The sequence below is a fragment of the Rhipicephalus sanguineus genome, chromosome 8 (assembly GCF_013339695.2).
Source record: "Rhipicephalus sanguineus isolate Rsan-2018 chromosome 8, BIME_Rsan_1.4, whole genome shotgun sequence".
Taxonomy (NCBI): Eukaryota; Metazoa; Arthropoda; class Arachnida; order Ixodida; family Ixodidae; genus Rhipicephalus; species Rhipicephalus sanguineus.
Genome location: NC_051183.1, coordinates 31,200,494 through 31,222,466, shown reverse-complemented (window position 1 = coordinate 31,222,466; position 21,973 = coordinate 31,200,494). Strand labels below are relative to the sequence as shown.

The 21,973-nt window shown below is 49.5% G+C and overlaps 1 protein-coding gene across 3 annotated transcripts in view; it reads right to left on the bottom strand.

The window, feature by feature from the left end:
- The window catches only part of LOC119401652 (zonadhesin-like), an 83,366-nt gene that overhangs the window by 16,478 nt on the left and 44,915 nt on the right, over positions 1-21,973 (bottom strand). For 2 of the 3 annotated variants that reach the window (XM_037668565.1, XM_037668563.1), the window contains exon 1: positions 6,803-6,950. The exons of the other annotated variant lie outside the window; for it this stretch is intronic. Coding sequence is in view for 1 of the 2 variants with exons in the window: in XM_037668563.1 (XP_037524491.1) it covers positions 6,803-6,884 (82 nt within the window). In the remaining variant the exon portion in view is untranslated. Of the gene's footprint in view, positions 1-6,802; positions 6,951-21,973 lie in introns of those variants that run through there. 3 annotated transcript variants of the gene reach the window in all.

Below are 21,973 nucleotides of genomic sequence, written 5' to 3'. Positions count from 1 at the left end.
GTCCAACACCGACCCTTGGGGGACGCTCGATCTAACTTGCTATGAACATGAAAGGGCACCATTAACAACTACAAACTGCTGGCGTACTTTCAAATAATGGGCGACCTATATGAGAACCTGGAAATTAATGACGTACATGGTCCTTTTCTCAAGAAGTAAACGGATTGGGACAGTATGAAAGGCCTTCTTGAGGTCTAAAAAAATACAATCAATTGTTTTTCTTTTGTCTAAGGCGTGTTTTATGTCATGCGCAAATTCGGTAAATTGAGTAGTGCAAGAAAAAACGTTGTGAAACCCTCGTTGGTGTGGCATAAATACTGAGTATTATTCATGTGCTCAACTATAGCGGTATATGTTATATGTTCGAGAATTTTACAGTACACTACTCAGTGATATTTGTCGGTAATTATAGACGTAGCTCCGTGGGCCAGACTTATGTATTAGAACCATCATTGGTTTCTTCCAGTCTAAGGGAAGGCTTGCATCAAGAAGTGATTTATCGAAAAACACTTTTCAGTACAGTAATGCGATAGTGTTGAAGTACTGGGCTAGTGACGTTCATTCATTCAAGGTTACAATGCAAATTTGCTGTCATGAATGGTAAGGAGAGGCACAGGAAATTTCTGACAGAGAGTATATTTTGTTTTATTTGTTTACTGAAGGCGTCGTTCCTAAAACAGAAATACTCGCACCCTCCATAACACTTGCAGTATTTGGATTGTTTTCCCCTATATCTATGTTTGGAGAAGGGACACTTGGTTGCGGAAAAGCTGATGAAAATGCGCTGCGTGATCTTAGTAAACCAGAAGTGCTTTCTGCTGCATTAGGTCTGTGTACAGCTGAGAGAACGAATGGATAAAAGTTGTAGAGGATTTCATCATATTTTGCCCTGCCAATATTTGTCGCATTTACTCCATGTCCCCCGGCGTCCCCTGCCAGAGCAGTGGCTCCTGCAGCCCCGGTGTGCACACCGGTAGCAGTCGGAGCAATATGAACGCTTCCGGCGGGTAGCAAACCGGTTCTGTATATCGCGGAATTCTGCCTTCTATCAGCCGCAGTAGATGGCAAAACTGTGACACCACGGGTCGTTCCCGTAAGGGTACCCAGACGTGTAAAGATGCCAGCTAAACCATTGTTCGCCGCTCCTATACTAAGGCCAGCCCCAGAAATACCTGTGGTTTCAGACGTGTGTGTAGTAAGCGTGTTGGTTGTACCGCGGGTTCCAACAATCGATATCGCATTATTAGAACTTGCAGCACCTGTAGGGCCTACGAAGCTGCCTATTCCGTTTCCAACTGCAACAGTTGAGGCCGAGACACGCGTGATACTTCCTGCGATAGGTCTGGTGTGATCTCCGGGCATATCTAACCCGTCTCTTAATGTGGAAACGTACGCCCACCGATGTCCCGAGCTAGCAGATATATGCCGCCTATCTGCACCATTGAAGCCATTATCAGCTCCAGCTTCGGGGATGGCAACCAAAGAGGCATCCCCACAATGTCCTATGGCTCCGCCCGCAGCACGATGTCCTCTCGTCGAAAATAAAATAGCACCACCCCTGTCTGCACCGCTACTTTCTGTAGTGATAACGGTGCTAGACCCAGGAGATATAGAAACAGTTAGTGCTTCCGGTGTGCTCACAACGCCATTGTGCACATGCGAACCCCTGCCGTAAGTTGAAACCGGCGTTCCTGATGCTGTCCGAACATTCGCCCCATTTCCTCCGGTACTGATCGTTGGAAGTGCGTGTGTATTGAGACCTCCAGCAACTCCCAACCTGCCGTTTCCTACAGCCTGCCGTTTCCTACCTACAGCAGTCTCGCGAACGCTTCCAACATAGAAACGACCTCCTGCACTTAGCCCCGTACCTACTTCACTGGTGGCTGCACGAAGATGCGGTGGCAGAACTGAGGTGCTAGAACCAACGGCAACACCTGGAGCTCCAGCAGGAGGAGCTGGTATTATAGCTGTTCCATGCTCGTTGGTATAGATGCCGTCAGGTAGCGTAGAAAATGAAGCACGCCTGTAACTTTCACTGGACAAAGATCCGTGGGTACCTGATATGCCTGATGTGATCCGACCGACGTCTGCTGCAGGTGAAGACAGAAGAGTTGTTACGCTTGCTCCTCCGGGACTTATAATAGACGTCCCAGGTCCTGTAACAACATTAGCGTGTGAAGGTGTTGTTGCCCCTGCGGCATGAACGCCGCCTGCGGAGAAAGTTGGAAATGTACTTGTTCCGTTTAGGAGAGTACCACCACCGCTAAATACTGCCGAAATGACCGTAGGAACACTTCCCGCGCCTCCGCCAATTCCGGCATGACCTACAGAAACAGGCACAGCTGCATTTGATATGTCTGACATAGTTTCGTGCCTTACTCCAGCAGTTGACAGTGAACCAGCGGCACCTCTAGTGGTACTCATGATACCGTTCACTCTATTTCCTAGGGTAACTTCTGGAATTGAACCTCCAACACCCGTATTGGCCAAGCCAGGACCAGCAAAAACAGACCCTGGGGTATTTGCGATGGTTCCTCCGGTCGCACTCCGTTCTCCTGCAATGATTGGTAGCACACCAGGGGTAACCGGGGCGCCTCCACTTGCAACAATCGCCCCATCTGGTATATTAATAGTTGTGCGCGGACCGGCTACGCCCATGCCAGCAACACCATTTCTTGCAGAAAAAGGCACTGCGGCGCCTGTTATACCTGCTCTGAGAGCACCCACTCCTAGTGCAGCAGATGACATTAAACTCGGGGTAGCTTCAGCCCCTCTACCAGCACCCACCACCCGAGCTCCTATATCAAGTCCTGTGGGTACACCTGTTGCCGAGAAACTGCCATGACTTATGGTGGATCCCACGGAAACTGATGGGAATGCATTACTTACAGCTGGCATACCAGTACCCATGGTATGCCCCACGGATACCACTGTGGGTGTACCTGAAGTTCGAGTATCGGTCATAGCATGCTTTGTTGAGACTGACGGGAGCGTACTTCCTAATCCTGCTCCGATTCCGCCAAGTCCGGTGGCAGCAGATGAGAGCAGACCCGCTGCGCCAATACCCGTACTGATGCCGCCAATACCAGTACCAATACCTGGGAAAGTGTCTCCGGAGCGTGTTGCCGCACTAGGCGGACCTGTCGCCCCATTACCAGTTGGCGCGGCGCCGACAAAATGCGTTCCTTCAGCACCACTTCTCGCACCTACCACCCCAGCTTCTATATCAAGACCAGTGCGTACGCCTGTTGCCGAGAAACTGCCATGACGTATGGTGGATCCCGTGGAAACTGATGGGAATGCATTACTTACAGCTGGCAGACCAGAACCCGTGGTATGCCCCATGGAGACGACTGCGGGTGTACTTGATGTTCCAGTATTGGTCATACCATGCCTTGTTGAGACTGACGGGAGCGTACTTCCTAATCCTGCTCCGATTCCGCCATGTCCGGCGGCAGTATATGACACCAGACCCGCTGCGCCAATGCCCGTACTAATACCGCCACTACCGGCACCAATACCTACAGATGTGGCTCCGGAGCCTGTTGCTACACCAGGCGGACCCATCGCTACATTGCCAGTTGGCGCTGCGGCGACAAAATATGTTCCTTCGCTGCTATTTGCATGTCCAGTGGCACCCGGTAAAACTATATATATACACCACCAGGGCCCGATGATACACCACCTAAGTTGTTCGGCACGTTTTCCCCGCCAGCAAAAGCTGTCCTGTTCAGTGCGAAGTGAGCTGTGCGAAGGTACCATTCACACTTCTCCTGGCGCACACAGATTATTACCCCATTTTGCACGAGTGCAGCAAAGCCCTTATTGCAGACGCAGGCACCCCGGTGGCAGTGCGTGAAGCAGTGCTTCGGTGCCGTAATGCCACAAACTGGTTCGCAGGTGGAGACGCAGGGCTGGAATTCGGAGTGTGGTTGGCATAGCGGTGGACTTGTCTCAGCCTTGATGCAGTTCTTCCAGCTGCTGGGATCGCTGTAGCATGATACGAAAGTGTAAAACAGTTAGGCGGCATTTATGTATCACACATCGATGAGAAATTATTGATGTGCAGGACATGACTTACAGAAAGTTGCAAATGGTCAGTCAGAAAGTTTGGAAAATGTTTCCAAAGGCTACCTTTTTCGATTACAATAGCGGAATAAACTAATGTACACAGCCACATAAGTTCATGTCAAAGGGGCGGACACAATGGACACGCTCAATTTCTTCCACTAAAGAAGCATGTGATACACTGGGTAGGCACGAAAATGGCAGTTATAGCAAGATTGCAATCGAAAGCTTCACAATTTGGCAACGACATCACAGTCGGACGTATCACAGTACCTACTGATTCTTAGACATGTATGTGCAGCTGACCAATAGGAACGTGTGACTGTTTTAAAGCAAAAAAGAAAGCCCGTTTCTTCGAGGTAACCCAACCTACAAAGTGACGGATACGATGAGTAGGTGTTTACGCAGGCAGAGTTATCGTCGTTAAAGCGAAAGCCTTATATGCTTCATCAAACGGTAAAAGTGGTACCGCCGGCGTCGTCGTATCCTGAACACTAATGGTACCGAAGGATTGTCATCGTCATCAATATCAGCCACGATATCAATAACGACGTGACTTCTTTCTGCAGTTTAATTTGATGTACTTCCTACCTTACTAATGATATTATTAAGGTCAGGTTCATACTTCTTGGCTTCAAGCATATCTTCCATATTGTTTCTGAAGTCGGGTATTTCCTTTCCGTTTGCCCAGCATTATGACGCAAGTGACATAAGTAAAACATTGCAAATTTGTACTAACGCAACCCAGCCGGGGGGGGGGGGGGGGGGGGGGCAGTCGCATCCAGGAGTGCACATCGTGCGGCAAAAGAAGCGTATCGCTTTGTTCCCTGTGACAGGACAGCTTGATGAGCACAGGTGCCAGTCCTTCTGTAATCGAGACTTGCAGTGCAAGCAGTTTTCCTTGGGAACGCACTCCTCCCATGAGTTTCGAACGAAGTGTTGCTTGCAGACGCATTGGCGAGGCCGCTTCAACACGGAGAGGGGTGTGTACATAGGCTTGCAGAACTCATCTTGTCGAGCGTCGGCCCCCACGAAAACTTCGTTTTCGCCGCATTTCACAGTTCCGCAATCCGCGATTTCAATAACAAACAATGTTTAAATAAATGAGGCGCCAGTGAAGAAGGCCACGCCGTGGCCGTCATATTACCCTGCATTTTTCTTGAAGCAGCGTGTGGATTGTCCATTATGGTTAGTCACACACACAAAAAAGTAGACTATATGAATTGATATTTTAATTCCTGATTTTAATTGGGAACCGCAAGTTCTTAGCACCTCCCACCTACAGCAACCGCCATAGTAGCATGCTCTTTTTGACGAATGTAGACAGTACGCCAACATATGCTCCAATGTATGCTGCATGGCAACAAATGCTCTCTCTCTCGCTCTCTCTCTCTCTCTCTCTCTCTCTCTCTATATATATATATATATATATATATATATATATATATATATATGTATATATATATATATATATATATATATATATATATATATATATATATATATATATAGTGAAGTAGGCCCTCACGCGTCCCGTGATTCAAGCGAGTGCCTCTCTGTTCTTCCTTAACCAGCGCGTCCGCGTTAGCTTAAAGCTATATAACGGCGCATCTCCAACTCACAATACGGCCCCTAGACTTGTCTCTGTGCAATCTGTTATGCTCAATGGCACAAAAAGAGCGACACCATTGAGTTCGATCCGCAATTATTCTCTCACGCAGTAAGCAACAGCGCAAAATGCTGAGACTCGCATGAAAATAAGAAAATACTGCATGGCTCCCTTGGCGCTTTCTATGCTTCCGAACAATGGGGCGTAGGCAGATCCTCACTGAGTGCTTCGCATGACACTGTTTTCCACCATACGTGAAACCTGCCGCGAGTTGTTTTGCTACCGCATTCTCTTCTTGCAGTACACAAAACACGACCTATGAAGTCGTCTCTTATTACCCGAGGCAGCCATTTCACTGAGCGTTAGTTCATCTCGTTATTCAACCTCCATCCAGAGTGCTTTTGTTACAGAGTGCTTTTGTTAGACGTAGCTTTTGTATGACGGTTTATGTATGGTTTTGTATGTTAGACGTAATTATTATTAACACTCAGCATCCTGCCCCCGGCAGGTGGCCGAAATACTTCGCCGCAGCTGAAATGACACTGAAGCGAATCATTAACTAAACTCGTGAAATAGGTTTCAAGTATATAAGTTAAGGGCCGTTAGTTATATTGGAAAGTTGTAATGCGCGTCAATTTATAGGATACCCAGTTTTTAACTAAAAAATTTACACGAGTTTGAGCTATTCATAACCGAAGACTCATCGCGATATCAAAACCGCGTGTTCCTGGCGCGCCGCAACCGCGACCTCTCTGTTACGTCACATCAGAATTTCCTGTCACAAGGAAGCGAGAAAATTTCAATGAAGGCGCTTCCCAGCCGCCGTATTTTTTGATAAAAACAGCAAGTCATCTCACTTGCCCTAGCACATCGCTCTAGGTTTGCGTTCGATGCTTGGTGTTTATCTCTTTCTTTCGAGCTGTGCGCAAGCAAACAGCCATATCGACCTTTTAAATAGGTTTCCCAGCTTGTTACGGAATCTATATTTCTAATTCGGTTTCTTTAAGTCTTCTTGTTTGCTGACCTCTAAGCACGTTGATAGGAGTAGAATTCTCATTATTATGCAGTCGATATTTGCTTCTTGGTTAGTGGTTTAACGTTATATTATTAGAAAGCGGTACTCACTTGTACAGTTAAAGGAACCACTTTCGACCACAGAAACCGTGAAGACTACAAGAAACGCAACACAGTGCATCCTACTGTCCATATGCCTGCAAAAAAAAAACTGGACTTCCAGCTATGTCCTGCGTATGCAAACTTTTTGTTCTTTTCATTCTTGGCCACACTACACCTGCGTCTCGATCAGCTCTGAGCATTGTTATAACTGGGATTGGTTATTTGGCCCCGTATTCAGGAAGACAATGGACGGAACGAAATAAGTACTGTGTAAGAAGGGGCATTTAAACGTGCAGTGGTTGCACTGCTCGAGACAGCTTTGCAGCAGAAAGTGCTCCATATTGCATAAAAAAGTTACTTGTGCAGGCCGAATTAATAACAAGATAGATTATTTAATTAGAAACCAAATATATGATGAAAGAACCTGGAAGCTTGATATGAGAGCTCCAGGTTATGTACAAGATATAAATGACAAGTTGCTTGTCCGAGTACACTCTTCCCCTCCACTAACCTTTCTGAAATACTTCATACACACCGCACAATATGAGTGGTGCTGTTGGCAGCTGGAACTTCGATAATTCTAGTTTTATCAACAGTCCTTTTTTTGAACAGCTCAAGAAATGTGGGAAAGTTGCGCCCATGTCGAGCAGGCGGGAAACACTTACCTTAAGCAGTTCATTGTCGAGAACGCACCACACTAGTTTTTCGCCGAAGCTATTCCGCCAGCGTTAACCTTGGCAGAGCTTGAAGCCCGAAATCACGCAACAACCCGTTTTCTAGGTTTGTGCCGCGATAAGCAGAGCTATCGCACTAGAAGGTGCTCACAAAATCGAGACTGGTCATCCCGTGCGTGTGTGTGCGAGCCGATGGCCGGACAGCGTGCAGTAATACACGTTCACCGAACACTGTACGCTCACTGTTTAATCTGTGGCCATGCTACTATCTGGACGACTCGCTGCTTGTGGATATATATATACATATATATAAACCCGCCTCTCTCAAGGGATATGTTGGAAACCGTTTGTAATACATTACCAGAGTTGCCATCAGTGTGCGCCTCCTTGCTCAGTCTCACTGGACAACTGCAATTATGTATCGTACGTATTATCTCCAAAATCATGCACCATAATTAGCTGGTGTGCCACTTTCGCAGCCAGAGCCACAGCAAAACAATCATTCCGGGAGACAACGTCCTATGTTAACGCGAGAGCTCTAAAGAGCTCGTTTCGAAAAAAATCCGGTGTCGGCGTCATTGGTTGTGAGCGAAAAATCAGCGTTGTCCGTGACCGAGAAATCGAGATAGATGAAACTAAAATTTATAACAAAAATATTTTGGTCCGAGTGAGAATCGAACCAACACCTTCTGCGTTGCAACCAGGTGCTCTACCACACAGCTACGCCATTGCTTGAAACAGCTTTAAAAAACACTATATGAATGTCATGTAGTTGGAGAAGTCTCCTTAACTCATGTAATATTGCGTAGCAGAAGCGTAGAATCGCATCAGTTAATAAAACATGTGAATTGCGCAAAGCGTGGGTGTTTTAAACGTCTACCTAGTACACTGCGCTCAGACATATTGATTCATCATCAGCAACAAAAGCATCAACAAAGTGGACAGTTGCGTAGGTCTGCGTGTCGCCTTAGGGACGCGTAGTGGGCCCTTCGGTGTATCGCAATGGGAAGTATTATGGCGTAGTGGGCACTTCGCAACTGTACTTGCAGTAGGCATTCTAGGATAGATTGAAACGGCGAATATTACTTACACAGACGTTCGTTTACTTGCGGCACGGTTGAGGCATCTACCAAGAACCGAAGCCAGGCTAGCAATTGAGAAGTCGAAGCTCAAGCGTCCTCGAAGTTCTTTTTAACAATCCCTGAAAGTCCACTTGAACGTCCAATACAGACCGCGTATTAGTGTGCAATGTAAGACAGAAGCTAACTTATCCATACTAAGATAAGAATGCATTTCTAAGATATGAATACTCGAGCACGTGAGTTTGCTTCATGCGAAGACCAAGGGATATATATTTGACGTTCAATCAGATACAGTCTTCGATATCTTCGATCCGTGCTCGATACAATCTCAAAATATGCTGTTATCAGTGCACTAATAGCGTGCATAAAAATGGCCGTGCAAGTAGCAATGCCTACAATATTGCACGCCTCCCTGCTCTCACTTCAGCTGTCTGTGTGGTTGAGCACAAGGACAGCTGGAGCTTAAGCACGTGTGTCTAAAGCACGAGTAGCGACTACCCCGGACTTGAATTTCACTCGACTGTAGCTCTTATGCCCAGCACGAGGTAGCAAGACGGCATGCTGTCTATAGTGACTTGCATGCGTCGCTTTGTATTAAAGCCTTAATAGAAAAATCTTTTGAATGCAAATGTTGGTTTTGTGTTCGGTCCGCATGACTATATTCTGTGCCATAGGCACAGCAGCAAACGCTCTCATAGGACTACTACAGAAGTGCCAAGGTGAAAGGCAACCAGACTAAGGAATCGAACGTCTTCTTGTGCGGTCCCTTTCTCTCTCTCTCTCTCTTGAAGGCCTATCAGCACCATGGCTTTTAAGTCACAAGACTTGGTGGCGTCTGTGGTTGCTGCATTAGTAAAGGCATTGTGTTTTTCTTAGTAACATTTTGACGCCTTCGTGACGGCTGGCACTGCTCACTGTTTGGCGCTTACCTTTCCTGAACTAACCATGGTTCAATCAAAACTCCTGTAATCCTCCATGAAGATGTCACTCACAACTTGTTATGGACCGCTTTTCGTCGAAACCTTTCCGACCATTTGAACTGCTACTGTGTAAAGCACTGGAAATTTTAATTATTCATATTAGTAGCAGTGATATAATAACAGCACTTCATTTGACGCAAAGGGCACATTTGAGTACAGGTGAGACATGACGCAACTTTTATAACACAACCCTCCCCGCTCACCACCTTATGCTAAATAGTTGATGCATTTTTTCTCGCGAACATGTATGTTGGGACTGCCTTCCAGCTGACAATGTAGATACGAAATATAGCAGCCTTTACAATGACAATTTCGATAACATTGTATAAGCAGAAACTTTCAAAAATCTCTATTCTCTGTACCAGCTCTTGTATAACACTCCCCTCTATAACGCCTGTGGCTCTGAGGGCATGGCAGAAACATAATAGGCGTAGCTTCTCATTACGTACAGGACAAGCACAGTTCAAAAGAAATGAAAGGCGCAGTCTTATCACGTACGCGGATGGCTTTGTACCTTATAACCAATTTGATATCAAACGCATTGAAATATCCTTCTCCCTCTGATCTTCATCACGGGGTATGTGCAAAACAGCGGCCCGCAGTTACTGCTTTGTTACTCTCTAATTGAAAATCTTTTTTCTTTCCGTCAAAAAATAGACTTTTCGAGGAAATCAGTTGGGTACTATAAGGTCACAATAATTGCTAATTGGTCCGTTGCAGTCGCAAGTTACTTGCTGGGTTTCGATCTCTAGCATTAAAATTGTTTCCTATTGCTGCATCTGTAGAGCGACCAGAAGATTCAACTTCAGAGGCCGTTGATGCTCCACGGACAAGGTCATGCCCTTCCGTAGCAAACGAGAGAGCATTACCTCCACCAGAACTGACACCGAAACTTTCGCCGGTGATTACAATTCCAGGCCCACCAGACCCTCTGGCAACAGACGTCAGCGCTTCATCGGTACCAGCAGTGCCCCCGAGGCCATGCAATCCATGAATGCCAGTTAAGCCTGGCCTACCTGATATGGCAACGCCCACACCATTTACCACGTTATTAGATGTTCTGGAGGGGTAAGAATTAAATATTGTGGGAACATTTACGCCATTACTTTCGGCGCCAGTCCTGATCACTGCTCCATTGGTCGTAAATGCAGATGGCAGGCTACCTCCTGTACTTATCGTACCAGGTCTTGCGAAATCACGTGAAGAGCTTGTAGCGCCAATCCCTACACCCACACCTTCAATTCCTGCCGAAAGAGGTGGCGACGTGCCGGGTACACTTGCGCCCGCATTGATACCTGCGGGTAATGTAGAAATACCAGATAGTCTACTAGAACCGTCTGTAGTGTCCCTGAAAATGCTTACAGACGTAGAAGTGAGATGACCTGCTGCGCTTGTTCCGGTTCGGCTGAATCCTGGGGATGATAATGATAATGAACCTGTGGTACCTACCCTACCCGCACCCAAGTTAACCGTCTCATATCCTGTAGATGCACTCCGATGTAACCCCGCTGCTCCTAAGCTGGCACGAGCTCCATCGAGTTCTGCAGAGAAATGTGGGCCTGCACTTGTTCCTCCCATACCTCCGCGAGCGGTACCCGGTCCATATATTACGGCATGTCGTACAGTTACTCTATCTGTAGCGGCCATGCCTGAATCACCGGGAAATGCTGCCGGTACGCCTACTGTTGCCGCTCCTATTCCTCCAGCTTCCGTTCCTGATGAGAGCAGTCCCACGGTTCCTGTAGCGTCTCTGCTAATATTGGCCACCCCATGGTCGGTATGAACAATATATCCACGTGGTGCTTCCAAAGTGACAGGCAAACCTCCAGTTCCTAAGGAATAGGGAGACATAGCCCTCGCTCCACTCGGTATAGCAGCAATACTGCCGGGTACACCAGAAGGCGCTGGTAATTCACCTGAAGTAGAAGCGGGTGTCCTTGCCAGGCTTGCCGTTACCGCTCTCATTCTTTCTGCAGCCGATAATAAGGCGTTTAAGGCGACATCTGTACCGACGCCCAAAGAGCTCGCCCCAGAGTTTAGGCGGCCGGCTCCGTGAGTACCTGGTAGGGGCACCACCAGATTCACTAGGAAGTGACGTGTGTACACCTGTTCCTCCAACGCCAGCCGTAATACTCTCCAGTCCAACAGGCCGTGCTGTGAACGGCCTTTCCGTGCCTATACCAATGCCACCATGGCGTATAGACGCAGAAGGCAGCGTGTTCAGTAAGTGTCCTTCGATTCCAGTACGCCCTGTTCCAGCCGATAAACCAGCAGTACCAACCGTGCGAGACCCACTCCTGAGTGCCCCAGGTTCCAAACCGTCACCTGGGTGGGTACCCGCTGCTCCCAAAGCAGCATTTATTGTGCTGGTGCCTGCGTAATTATGTGCGAGTGCACTCACTCCATTTATGCCAGATGCGCTCAAGCCTGGAAAGAGAACTGTAAGAGCACCTGGTGCTCCCATATTAACCCTGCCAGTTGCTCCCGTAGGACACGCGAGCGTACTTCCTCCTAAGCTTGATCTAACTGCACCAGCTGCTGCTACAGCAGGTGGTGGCAGGCCTAACCCTGCACCCATGCTGCCTCTCCCTGATGCACTGCCTAAAGATGTGGGCCCGGCGTTTATTTCAGTGTGAATCAGGCCAATTCCAGAATCACCATGGGAGGTTGTACGGGTGGAAAGAGCTACATCACCGCTGAGGACGGGCTCTGATCGACCACGCGAAACAGTGCCATCAGGGGTTGTCACAAAGCCAACGAGATTATTGGCCACTCCGTTCGTGCTTGCCCCTCCACTTACGGCTGTCCTGTTGAGTATGGAAAAAGATGCTGTGCGAAGGTACCAGAGGCACTTTTCTTGGTGCACGCAAATCATACCACCATTTAGCACAAATGCCGCGAAGCCCTTATTGCAGACGCAGGCGCCCCGATGGCAGTGTGTGAAGCAAGGCCTCAGTGGTGTAAAGCCACAAACTGGTTCACACGTGGACACACAGGGCTCGAACCTTGAGTTTGGTGGACATATCGGAGGATATTTTACGGCCTGGATGCAATTCTTCCAGTTCCTTGGATCTCTGCAAGAAATACCGCACATGTTAGATAGTTCCGGCTGTATTCAATGGGGACACAAATAAAGTTTATGAGATATTTCGGATGTCTAGAAGTGTGGAAAGAGAAATCGCAAGAATTTCAGTCGGAAGCTACTTATAGCCGAGACTTCACTGCGAAAGCCTTTTGGATTACTAACGTGAGCACTTGTACCTGTTATTCATTGTAAGCTCTGCATGAATTGTTTGTAACGTACTCTCTATTTCTCGTCTTTCTATTCCCCTTCCCCGATCCCCCAGTGTAGGGTAGCCAACCGGAAGTGTTTCTGGTTAACCTCCCTGCCTCTTCTTTTTCTGTTTCCTTCCTTCCTACTAAACTATTTCTTTTGTTACTGCGGCAGATGGTACGCTTATCCCCTATAGCCCTGTAAGCTACCAATCCCAAACTGCTTCCATCAACGGTGACAATTGAAATATATGCGATTGCATGACCATCATTAGGCAAAAAACAGCGCACACTTTACAAGGAAAGAGAGAAGCAACACCAGGCACGGGCGCTGTTAAGGTGCTGTATCAGATGGTGTATCAAGCGCTTTATCAGAAGCTGTACCGAGGCTTTCTGGCAGCGCCACTTTGAAGAAACGGGGCCATTATTTCCTTACAACGCTAAACGGATGTTTTTCTGGTCGGAAAAAGGAATGCCCGGGATATTACCCTTTGATAAGGAATTAGAAGGACAGATGGCTCTGTGCCTAGATGTGTGTGCCTTTATTTTCGTGCTGCATTTTCGGCTAGCTTCCAAATTTCTTGCTGAGACAGAATTAGAAGGAAATCTCATCTCGTTTAGCAACTAGGCAGAAGAATTGATGCCTGGGCAAGTTGGAATCGGTTATGCATGTTCGAAAGGGGCGGCGGAAAAGCAAGGGACAAAGGAAAGATTACACACCACAGAGCGCCTTCTCACAACTAACTTTATTAGAAAGAACATACACTATTTAAACGTTCACCAAGTACCACGTGCTCTTACATCATTGATAGCCGCCGAAAGGATACAGACATGTGTTGCTGTAAAGATTAGAAACGGTTACGAAACGATGATTACATGTACACTTTTTTTCCTTTATGTGATGAAACGATTGAGGAAACAAATTTCATCGTCATGCAGTGCGATTGATGGCAAGCTACTAGAGAAATTGTTGAGGCTCATCACATTAACAAAAAAGGCAATCTATGTGTGAGCATGCCATCAACTGCACTCCGATGCAGTTGATGGCATGCACAACAATCGCACTGCATGACGATGAAATTTGTTTCCTCAATTGCTTCATCACATAAAGGAAAAAGAAAGTGTACATGTAATCATCGTTTCGTAACCGTTTCTAATCTTTACAGCAACACATGTCTATGTATCCTGTTGGCTATCAATGATGTAAGAGCACGTGGTACTTGGTGAAGGTTTAAATAGTGTATGTTCTTTCTATTAAAGTTGGTTGTGAGAAGGCGCTCTGTGGTGTGTAATCTTTCTTTTGTCCCTTGTTTATGCGCCGCCCGTTTCGAACAAGCAACTAGGCACTGTTTAACGAAATCAATAAAATATTAGCTTCTATAGAGCGAGAAAAACGTGCAATATAAATAAATTCCCTGCAAAGTGTTATGTTCCATGGTCGTGTGGCAAGGCTTGAGGATGCTCAAAAAGCGAAATTTGCAGATGTGCAAAGGATAACACTGAACAGGCACTGCAAGAGTGCGCCTCTCTAACTCTCTAAAGGACCCCTCATCACCCCGCGTCCAAAGACGAGGGAATGGTTTCCTCTTTGCCTTCGCTACCCTTCCTACAGGCCATATCTTCCCCTCGCCACTTATTTGTTAAAAGCACGTGTACCATGTCAGCACTAAGCGTTGACCTATCAAGATTTTGCGCTTTTCGGCTACATGCTGTTATCTCTGTTTGCGCAGTCGCAAACACAGAAAATGAAGTGAAATCAATTGATCGCGCACGATAATCATGCGAGGCAAGGAATAACGCATGGGCGGCTGCATGACAAAGCCGTGCAGGAGACAAATCACATCCGATATTTTGCGTATATGAACCAATCGAGAGTATGTACTATATAGACGTCACGGGAATCACTGTTATGCCTCACGAAGTGCGCCAGAAAGAACGAAGGCAGGAGAGAATGTCGCACTGGTTATTTTGTATTTTCCGAGGCTGGTGAAGGGCCCTTTAAGGGTTATAATTATTTCAAAGATTTTACGCACAAAACACATTAAGCAGGCATACAGCACATGCTTGATAGACCCTCTTAAGAAAGGCAGTAAAATGTTACTTACTGGAGCATTTACTACCCGCATTTCCACTTTGCTAGGAGTCGTTAACGTTTTACTACCGTATCAGTATATGGCAGGTAGTTGACGTTGTCATTACTGCTCAGCGTGTCAAGGTTAGCAAAGCTCACTACTTCAGTACGTGAAGGCTAAGTAAAGATTACTACCTCTTCTGGCCATAGTATATTATGCTATAGTTATGAGTATTACGGCAGATTAAGGCAAACTATAAACTTCTCCCTTCTTTCCTTGGTTCCTTATTTATTTTTATACCTACATTGATAATGAAATAATAAAATTGTTGTAATGTTTATGGTACGGAGAATTCTTTACAAACTTGTTAATGCGACTTACAAACTTGTTAATGTAAGGCATACTTGTTAATGGGAATCAGTTTCTGTTTTTGTCCCTAACAAATTTGAAAGACGCAACTGAACGAAAAATAGAAGTCTACTCACACAACCCAACCCGGAGCGTAATCGCAGCCAGGTGTGCACATTGTGCGGCAAAATAATCTTATTGGTTTATTTCCTGTGACAGGGCAGCTCGACGAGCACGTGTGCCAGTCTTTTTGCAAACGAGATTTGCAGCGTTGACAGCTTCTCCGATCGACGCACTCTCCCCACGAATTGCGAACGAAGTGGGGCTTGCAGACGCATTTGCGTAGTTCTGTCACTACCAAAGATGGCGTGTACAAGGGTCTGCAGAATAGGTCGTGCCGTGGGTTGCCATTCACAGGAACTTCATTTGGGCCGCATTTTGGAGTTTCACAATCTGCAAGTGCAGAATATAAGACAAAAATTTGAGCCTTGATCGTAAGCAGTTCTTTCTCCAGTACTAAGAAGAACACTAAGAAAACACACATTATAGCGGTAGTACCTTCTAGCTACCTAAATTTAGGCCGAAATTACACCTGCAGGTTTGTTATTTAAAATCGGCTGCGAGTAGGCTAACTACCTCAAAGAGTGTAATAATTTGTTAGGTTCTCGTAAGGAAAGAACCGGCCGCGATCTTTCTCGGGGCGAGCGCGTGAGCGGGCAACGCGGTGTAACAGCCAGGCGAGCCAGGCGCGTGTCGCAGAGCTATATTAGATGTGAAGCATCTTATAGCGGAGTTCAATCCGGTGGTGGTGGTGGTAGTGGTGGTGGTGTGCGGCGTGACCACCCTTACTGCGCATGCGCAAACCTTCTCCACTTCCCCTCTCCACTCCCTCTCTCCCCTTTACCTCTGCACATCACTTCTCCCCTTCCCTTTCCCCCTTCCACCCCCTTCTCTCCCTTTCCCATCCCCCTGAACACTTCCCCTCTCCACTCCTCCTCTACCCCCTCCCCTTTCTCCCTCCCCTTTCCCCTCCCCCTCTCTGTTCCCCCTTTTCCACTTCCCCTCTCCCCTTTCCCCTCACCACTCCACCTCTGAAACGCGGGCTCTACATGCCGAAACACTGTTTCGCATCGCCTCATGATCCCCTTTAGCGGGAGATGTTTGGTTTAGATTAGCGTGATGCTATGAGCGAGGCCGACGCTTTTACTATGGTGTACTAGAATGGAGTGGCGTGCCTATAGTGTACTTAGTACACTATAGGCGTGCCGTCTTCGCAGCAAACCAATGGGAGAACGGGGGTCACATTTGCGGTGACGCCACCAGTAGGGCGCCACAATCGAACGGTGTGCCCAGCACGCGAAAGTTAAATCGAAATTGCGAGAATTTCTGCCGTTCTTGAGTCATATGGTCACGTAACACGATTGAAACTATGTATATTTGCAAGATTTAAACACTTAAACACATTTGGTTGCATTATTGCAATAAATAAAGATACTTCTGCGTCGTCTGAGCTTGCACAATTCCTATCACAGCTATCACAGTAATTTGAAGTTATGCGTCGAAACACACGAGGAGGTCCGGAAGGCTAACAGTAATAGCATCAGGTGAGTTGCACGACCACCTGTCACCTGCATCAACCAGGAGAGCAGTAGCAAGGTTTTGGACAGAAAAAATACAACGCTAAATGACGAATGCTGCTCTATTTCTTCAGAGGTTTTACTCCTCAAAGGGGCGCCAAAGCGCAGGAATGCAGCTAAATGCACCACGTTGTATTTCGGGTTTTGGATTTATTTCATGTGAATAAGTCCGTAATTCCAATCGGTCAGCAAAAACTTGAATGCATCAGGCTTCCTCAAACACTGAGTCTGCCACGCACACGAAAAAATTCGCTAACGCGTCATGAAAAACAGAAGGAAACAATCAACAAGTTTCCCACGTGCGCACACAACCGGCGCGGCAACTACAACTACCAATCTCGGAGGCTTTGTATCTCAGCTTACCATAAATTACTTCAGGGGGCGGCGTCAGGTGGCGACACAGTAGTACGGTGTGTTCTGGCACCGCAGGCTGTCATCGCTAGAAGAGCCACGTTTCCGGCGCCAGACGGCACACCACCCCATTCCAGCACACCATACTTTTACAACGGTTGGGCTAAGATCGCCGCCTCGCGGCGTGTTTAGGCATTGGCAAAATTGAAAACGCGCCGAATGGGGCGGACGTGTAACGCGTTGCAGGTGTTAATCGCGGAGGCCACAGTAATGACGATTTATTTTACTTTACCGCTCCCAGAGGGCCACACCACCCTGCCGACCGGGAGATTGGTAGATATAAAAGGCGCCTTTGTAAAGCCTCTAGTCTGTGACCGTGGAGCAGTGGATAGCGTGCCCGGCATATGTTGGTGCGGACCGAGCGGTCATGGGTTCGCTGCCCATTGGCGGAACTTTTTTTCTTTGCCATCTGATCGTGGAAATTTTACAGCGAAAGCTGTTATGAGATCATTTCAGCGGCAGTTTTTGGCGCCGTAGTTGTCCGCCGCCGCCGCCGCTGCTGCCGCCGCCGCCACCGCCGCTGGTTTCCGTAACCACTGTGGCAACACACTGCGCACAAACTGGCGCAGCCTCCGCCTCGTCACTATCTATCCCGGCGTGACACGGCTGCATGCTACACCACGCCTCTGATAAGGGACAGCGCCACCGCAACGTCACCGGAGGGTTACGTCACCGACGGTGGCTATAAAACCAAGCTGCCAAGCTCGGAAATGCCCCTTCCTTCCTTCGCTACCCGACTGAGCGCAGCGTCGGTATGCTCACCCCGCTGCTGCTTCACTAATAAACAGTTGTTACGTTTATGTTGGGATGCGTCCTTCTATCGACACGGCATCCCACATCTGGTGACCCGGAAAACGAACGCACCGCACCGCCATGGCCGACCCGGAAGCGCTTGCCGCTCTTCGCCAACACGTTCAAGAACTTCAACATCAACTGCAGGCCCTGCAGCAGCAACATCCCGGCAACGTCTCCGCACCCCTGGCCGTACCTGTTGGCGCCGCTGAGGATGTCAGAGCCCCTGCAGAAGGCACCCCGCACGCTGCCTCATACGACACTTGGCTTGTCGCTGTCAAGCTTCCACCGTTTTGGGCGGACTCGCCCGAGGTCTGGTTCGCCCAGGTCGAGGCCCAGTTCTCCCTGGCGGGCATCACGCAAGAACGGACCCGCTACAATTACGTCGTCGCCCACCTGGACGCGCGTTATGCCAGCGAGGTCCGGGATATACTGGCCAACCCACCAACGGCCAGCCTCTACGAACACCTGAAGACCACACTCATCCGCCGCCTGTCGCTCTCGGAAGAACAGAAGGTGCGACAACTTCAGTCCGCAGAGCTTGCCGAACGCAAACCTTCGCAGCTCCTGCGCCGCATGCGTGCGCTCGCGGGCAACCTGCAAGTCCAGGATTCTTTCCTGCGAGCGCTTTGGCTCCAACGACTCCCGCCGTACGTCCAGGCAATTCTGCAGGCTCAGGTTAGGCTACCCCTCGACGAACATGCGGAGATCGCTGATCGCGTCGTCGAGGTCTCCTTGCCGCAGCTGTCGCCCACCACCCAGGCTGTCGCCGCATCGCTGAACACCGCGGAGCTTGCACGCCGTATCGACGACATCGATCGACAGCTCACCTCCATTCAACAACGCCTGGGTGAACGTCTTCCGATGCACCAGCGCCACCACTCGCAAAGCCGCGACCTTAACATCACTTCGTCGCGGCAACCCGATAATGGCCCGTGTTACTACCACCAACGTTTCGGGGACAGAGCCCGGCAATGTCGACCACCGTGTTGCGCTGGGCATGCGGAAAACGCCAACGGCAGCTCGTAGAGACGGCCGCAAGCTGCCAACCCGGAGGCCGTCGCATCTTCGTCACCGACCAAATCACGAAGCAGCGGTTCCTTGTCGACAGCGGCTCTGACATTTGCTGCTACCCGCGATCCCATCTTCAAGGTCCTCGTCCGCCTACGTCTTTCGAGCTCAGTGCGGCAAACCGCTCCACAATCAAGACGTACGGCTCGCTCCGCCTGTACATCCAGCTCAGAAACTTACGCCGTGACCTTTGCTGGAATTTTGTCATCGCCGACGTCGCCGAGCCAATCATCGGCTCAGACTTTCTGGCCCACTACAACCTCCTTCCAGACTGCCGCAACGACCTCCTCATCGACGCCACAACGGGACATTCTACACCAGGCCAGCGAACGACCGCCCAACAGCCAAGCATCAAGGTACTCAGTGTTGACAATCATTCGCCGTACCACGCCATCCTAGCCGAATTTCCCGGATTGACGCGCCCCAGCGGACTGCCACGCAAAGTGCAGCACACCACCGTGCACTACATCCGCACCACATCAGGCCCTCCGGTTTTCTGCCGCGCCCGTCGCCTTGCCCCGGACCGCATGCGCATAGCCAAAGCAGAGTTCGAGGCCATGCTCCGCGAAGGAATAGCCCGCCGCTCCGACAGTCCATGGGCCTCGCCACTCCACCTTGTTCCGAAGAAGACCGAAGGCTGGCGGCCCTGTGGGGACTACCGTGCCCTCAACGCGCGCACCATCCCGGACAGGCATCCCGTCCACCACATACAGGACTTCGCCCATCGCATTTATGGCTGCCACGTGTTCTCCGTGCTAGACTTGGTGAAGGCGTACACACAGATACCCGTCAATCCGGATGACGTCCCGAAAACGGCAATCATCACTCATTTTGGCTTGTTCGAGTTTCCCTTCATGAGCTTCGGCCTGAGGAACGCTGGACAAACCTTTCAGCGCTTCATCGACGAAGTCGTCCGCGGCCTCGACTTCTGCTTCGTGTACCTTGACGACATACTGGTATTTTCCCGCGACGCCGAAGAACACCACAGGCACCTTCGTCTGCTGTTGCAACGCCTCGATGACCACGGTCTACTCGTCAATATCCAAAAAAGCGCGCTAGGCGCTTCCGTCGTCCGCTTCCTCGGCCACGAAGTTTCATATGAGGGAACTCGGCTCTTGCCCCAACGCATCTCGGACCTGCAATGTTACCCTCAACCCACCACCGCTAAAGACCTTCGCCGTTTCCTTGGCATGCTGAAATTGTACAGGCGTTTCTTGCCACATGCAGCCGACTACCACGCTTCCCTCCATGATGCTTTGGCTGGCCTACGAGGGAACCAACCCGTCACGTGGACACCGACGTTAGCGAAAGCTTTCGAAGATTGCAAAGCCGCCCTCTGCACCGCCACGCTTCTCACCCATCCGGCGCCAGACGCTCCCTTGGGACTCTTCACGGACGAATCTAGCTTAGCCATCGGCGCCGCCCTCATGCAACGTGTGGACAACACCTGGCATCCCTTGGCGTTCTTCTCCAAGAAGCTCGAAGCTCGGAAAACGACCCCTTCAACCGCCAGTTCCACTGACGAAACCACGACCACCGCCCCGACAAGTTTGCCAGCCTACTACAGAGAACTTCTGGCGATATACGAAGCAGTGCAACACTTTCGCCATATCCTCGAAGCGCAGAACTGCACCATCTATACCGACAACAAGCCTCTTACCTACTCCTTCTCTCAACGTCGCGACAAACTCCCGCCTGTACAGCAGAACCAACTCTCGCTCATTTCACAGTTCACCACCGACATCCAACATGTCAGCGGGAAAGACAACGTGGTCGCCGACGCGCTTTCAGGTGTAGCAGCCATCAGCTCTGTGCAGATAACAGCGGACATCCTCGCCGAGGCTCAGACTACAGACGCCGAACTGCAGCAACTTCTCAAGGGCAGGTCCTCACTTCAGCTGCAACAAGTCCCCATCCCAGGGTCGACAACCACAATCTGTTGCGACATGTCGACAGGACGAAGCAGGCCCTATGTGCCCCTTCATCGCCGTGGTCTTTTCAACCAGCTCCACAACCTCAGCCATCCCGTCATACGCGCCTCGACACGCCTCGTGGCTGACCGCTACGTCTGGCCCTCTATGCAGCGGGATTGTCGCACCTGGGCGCGCTCCTGCATTCAATGCCAACGCGCTAAAGTAACCAGGCACGTCACGTCACCACTCGGAACATTTCCTGGGCCCTCTGGTCGGTTTGAGCACGTCCACCTCGACATCATAGGACCCTTTTCTCCGGCTGGACCCTATCGCTACTGCCTCACCGCCATCGATCGGTATACTCGATGGCCCGAGGCATGGCCCCTCGAGGGAATCACCGCGGAAGACGTCGCCTCGGCCTTCTTCACCGGCTAGATTGCCCGTTTCGGTTCCCCCCGCCGCGTAACCACTGACCAAGGACGACAGTTCGAGTCGCACCTTTTCAGGCTCCTCGGGCTGACCATCGGTTTCGAGCGCTTGAGGACCACCAGTTACCACCCCTGCGCCAACGGAATGATCGAGCGGTTCCACCGACAATTCAAAGCAGCCATTATGTGCCACCCGGACTCAACCTGGCTCGAGGCCATCCCAGCCGTCATCCTCGGCATTCGCGCCACCTTCAAACCGGACATCCAGGCTACACCAGCAGAACTCGTCTACGGGGAACCACTCCGTCTCCCAGGGGAATTTCTCGCTGCACTGCCATCCAGCACTACGACGTCAGATCCCTCCGACTTCGTCGCCCGGCTCCGACGCACCATCACCGCCTTACGCCCGTCACCTGCAGCCCACCACTGCAAGCCTACACCTTTCGTCTTCAAGGAGCTAGCATCGTGCACGCACGCTTTCCTCCGCGACGACACCGTC